At 39.1% G+C, this 4,821-nt stretch overlaps 1 protein-coding gene across 1 annotated transcript; it reads left to right on the top strand.

Moving 5' to 3' along the window:
* Nucleotides 1-271: 271 nt before the first annotated feature.
* LOC308258699 (annexin A2-like) lies at nt 272-4,580 on the top strand (the record flags this gene model as incomplete). Its single annotated transcript, XM_080689364.1, has 2 exons — nt 272-392; nt 3,514-4,580. 2 exons carry the CDS (start codon nt 272-274, stop codon nt 4,578-4,580), a joined length of 1,188 nt encoding a protein of 395 aa, XP_080545490.1.
* Between the last annotated feature and the right edge of the window lie 241 nt (nt 4,581-4,821).

Raw genomic sequence — 4,821 nt, 5'->3', positions numbered from 1 at the left:
GGATGGTAGGTTTAAGGCCAGCCTCAGCAACTTAGCGACACCTTATTTCAAAATAAAAAGTAAAATAGGGCTGGGGGACTTGGAGGTGCAATGCTCCTGGATTCAATCCTATTAAGAAAAAAAAAGGGAGGAGGAAGAAGAAGAAAAAGAAAAGGAGGAGGAGGAGAAGGAGGAGGAAACAACTTAGAAAACCTGCCATTTTTAGTATGCTTATTAATCTTACTTTTAAATTTTTTTGTATTTTATTGGCGCATTATAGTCTCACGTCATAATGCAGACCGTGTTGACGATGGCATATATTCACACAGCACTTGCTGCCCTTCTCCCCTCCATTTCCCATTTTCCCTTCTTCCGAATACCAAGTGTCCAGGTTCAGTATGTTATAGTCACAGGTACACACATACTCAAATGTAGCTTTTCCATTAGTTGGTAGAGTTCAGATGAGCTTCATATTCTGCTGATGAGAAACCGTGCCAGTGTCGAGTCCAGTCATTCTCTTATCCATGGTGAAATATTCAATGAGTAGTAATGTATTTTTCGTGAAGTGGGAGAGGTATTAACAGTGAATATGAGATTTTTTTTTTAGGAGGATATTATGTTTGTTGGTAGAAGACTTGGAAAGTTTTTATGTGGAAAATTATACCTTGAGGGCAAGACAAAGAGTGCTCATGACAAGGGACCTACCTAAACTGCTTTGTATTTTAAATGAATAGGAAATGGGATGAGAAACTAAATAAAAACAAGAGTAAAAAACAAAAATAGCTTAGTTTATAAGATCAGAAGTTGGAGCCCAAGTTTAGAATGTGGGAGGGTCCTTTAGGAACATAAACATCTAACAGTGAGTTTTAAATCATGAGTCGTTATGCTGTACAAACCACTATTTTCCTTATCAATCAGTACTTCACATATAATTTTTCCTACAATTAGTTTGATGTAAATTAAGTCAAGGGTTGTATCTACAACCTAAAACAAAATGTAAAATATCATTTTTAATACATATTGGGTATTTCAATAAGTCGTAAACAGATTCATATTAGGCAGCACTTCAGAGCCAAAGGTGATAAATCCTGAAAACATTTTAAACTTCTTGAGACATAGATTCAATCTTATCTGATCTCAGATGATAGGGAAATTGAATTATTTATGATTGTTTTCTTTTTCCTGCCTAAACTCAAAGCCAAAACTTGGCAAGATTCTGAAAACATCATTTTTTATGTTACAAATATTTTTGTTTTGTCTTATCTACATTTTATGATTATAGAAAATTATCTATAACATAATAGATGCATAATTTATAAATTATTTTCTTAAAATATGGAATAGTGCTTATTAGGTTAGGTAAGTTCTCTAGCACTTTACATTACCAGTAAAGTGTGTAAGCTTTCTCTCTTTTAAAAAAAAATTCCAATTGATGCGCAAAACATACATACTTATGAGTACCATGTGATGTTTCAATGCACTTATACATTATGTATTTAAATTAGGGTAAACATTTCTGTCTCCTTAAACATTTTATTGTGGTGAATACATTCAATATTCTTTCTTCTAGCTTTTTAAATATACAGTACATTATTGTTACCTACAGTCACCCTCATATGCTAGAGCTTGTTTTTCCTATCTAAGTTAATATTACCTAATCTTTCCCCATTCCTTCCTCCTCCTTACTTTCCCCAGTCTGTTACCACCATTCTGATCTTGACTTCAATTAGATCAACTTGTTTAGATTCCACGTATGCATGAGATCATGCAGCACTCTTTTTTCTGTGCCTGACGTATTTCACTGAGCATAGTCATTGCTAGTTCCATCCATCTTGTTGCAAATGCCAGGATTTTATCCCTTGGTGACGATGCAGAGTATTGTATTGTGCTTATCTACCACGTTTTCTTTATTAATCCGTTGAAGTACACTAAGGTTGTTTCTTTTTCTTAGCTGTTATAGAAAGTGCTACAGTAACTATGAGGGCACAGATGTTTCTTTGACATACTACATTGTTTTAGAAGGGATGTTTACCCAGTAGAGAGAACTGATGGTTAGTACAGCAGCTTCACTTTAAATTTTTTAAGAATTTCATACTGTTTTCCATAGTGGTTGTCTTAGTGTATATTCCCATCAGTAGTGTGCAAGATCCCTTTTCTCCGCTTCCTTTCTAGCACTTGTTAGCTTTGTCTATTTTATAACAGCCATTCTAACTGGAGTGAGGTGATACCTTATAATAGTTTTTATTTGCATTTCTATGACAGTGAGTAATGTTGAAAATATTTTTCTTATACCTTTTGAGAATTTATGTGTGTGGGTTTTTTTTTTTTTTTTTTGGTGGTACTGGGGTTCCTGGAAACCCTTCTACCTCTGGGCTACACTCCCAGACCTATTTTATTTTTGGAAACGGGGTCTCTTAAGCCAGCACGGCTGGCTTCGAACCTGCGTGATCCTCCTGTCTCTGCCTCCCAAGCACGGGGATTACAAGCGTGCACCACCCACGCCCGGCTTATGTGTGTGTTTTTGAGAACTACTTAGGTCTCTTGCCTATTTTAAAGTTGTATTGGGTTTATTTTTGTTCATTTATTATTTTCTTTTGTTTGTTACTGAGCTGAGTTCTTTATATGTTTTGTAGATTAACCTGTTAGCAGATATGTACTTTACAAATCTTTTTTCCCATTTTGTGGTTAATGTCTTCATTCTGTTGATCTCATTGCTGGACAAAGCAATTTTTGATTGATGTAATCCAGTTTATCTAGTTTTTCTACATTTTTCTCTCATTTTGGGGTCCTCTATAAAAATATTCTTATCTATTCCAAAGTCCTGAAGCATTTCCCCTGTGTCTTCTTCTTTTAGTTTCATGCTTCACATATAAGTATTTAATCTATTTTGAGTTGGTTTTTGCCTGTCATGAGAGGTAGGGATCTAGTTTTCCTCATTTGCACATGCGTGTACTGTCTTCCCAGCACCATTTGTTGAAAATGCTCTTAGCATCATTTTCTAAGATCAGTTGGCTGTGGAAGAGTAGGTTTACTTTCAGTCTCTCTATTCTGTTTCACTGGTCTATGTATCTGTATTTAAGCTAATACCTTGTCGCGAAAATGTTAATTTTAAAAAGATAAACTATTGTGGACAGAGATACTTTAAGAAAAATTATTTGGAGGACTTTTTTGTGTCTCTTTTACAAATTGGTTTTTAAGCAAAAACCACTGACACAATAAAACCAACACTATCCTAAATTATGGCCTTTACAATAAAAATAATTTCTCTAAGATTATAGATTATAAGAATTTAGTAAATGATTGATTGGGAAGCCATAACTGGCAGGAATGAAAAACTTAAAGCACAATCTAGACAATCAGTGACGATGGATTTTAAGAGTATTTTCCAAAATCAGAAAACAGTGATAAAAACTTCAAAAATAGTCAATGGGCTGGGATACAGCTCAGTGGTAAAGTGCTGTGTTGCAAGTAAACCACCCTGGGTTCAATTACTAGTTCCAAAAATTCAAATAAAAAACAAACAAACATCTTAAGAGGGGCTCTCGGGGACCTCTCAGCTCAGCAGCCCAGCTTCTTTCAAAACGTCTACTGTTCACGAAATTCTGTGCAAGCTCAGCTTGGAGGGTGATCACTCGACACCCCCAAGTGCATATGGGTCAGTCAAAGCCTACAACAACTTCGACGCAGAGCAGGACGCTCTGAACACCAAGACGGCCATCAAGACCAAAGGTGTCGATGAGGTCAACATCGTCAACATTCTGATTAACCGGAGCAATGCTCAGAGACAGGATATTGCCTTCGCCTACCAGAGAAGGACCAAAAAGGAACATCCATCAGCACTGAAGTCAGCCTTATCTGGCCACCTGGAGACAGGGATTTGGGGGCTATTGAAGACACCTTCTCAGTACGATGCTTCTGAACTAAAAGCCTCCATGAAGGGGCTGGGAACTGCTGAGGACTCCCTCATTGAGATCATCTGCTCGAGAACCAACCAGGAACTGCAGGAAATTAACAGAGTCTATAAGGAAATGTACAAGACTGACCTGGAGAAGGACATCGTTTCCGACACATCTGGGGAATTCTGCAAGCTGATGGTTGCCCTCGCAAAGGGCAGAAGAGCAGGGGATGGTTCTGTCATTGATTATGAACTGATTAACCAGGATGCCCGGGATCTCTACGATGTTGGAGTGAAGAGGAAAGGGACCGACGTTCCCAAGTGGATCAGTATCATGACCAAGCGGAGCGTGTGCCACCTGCAGAAAGTCTTTGATAGGTACAAGAGCTACAGCCCCTGTGACATGTTAGAAAGCATCAAGAAGGAGGTCAAGGGAGACCCGGAAAATGCTTTCCTGAACCTGGTTCAGTGCATTCAGAACAAGCCCCTGTATTTTGCTGATCGGCTGTACGACTCCATGAAGGGCAAAGGGACTCGCGATAAGGTCCTGATTAGAATCATGGTCTCCCGCAGTGAAGTGGACGTGTTGAAAATTCGGTCTGAATTCAAGAGGAAGTATGGCAAGTCCCTGTACTCATATATCCAGCGAGACACCAAGGGCGACTACCAGAAAGCGCTGCTGTACCTGTGTGGTGGGGACGACTAAAGCAGAACCCAGTGTGGGCACTCGGAACCGGCGCCGTGCCCCCTAACGTACCAGAGCATCAGCTTGACTAACAGACCCTGTGCCGCTATGCTAGCCTCCCTCAGCCCTGAGGGAGGTGCCCAAGCATGGCCTGGCTTTCCTTCCCATCCAGTCTCTCCCTTAAGCCAAGGAGATGAACATTCCAAGGAGTTGGAAGTGGAGTCTAGGATGTGAAACACTTTGCATCTTGTGTATTGTGCCC

The sequence above is a fragment of the Muscardinus avellanarius genome, assembly GCF_963383645.1.
Source record: "Muscardinus avellanarius genome assembly, chromosome: 2".
Taxonomy (NCBI): Eukaryota; Metazoa; Chordata; class Mammalia; order Rodentia; family Gliridae; genus Muscardinus; species Muscardinus avellanarius.
Note: the sequence above shows the minus strand (reverse complement) of the source record. Positions and strands in the feature narration are given on the sequence as shown.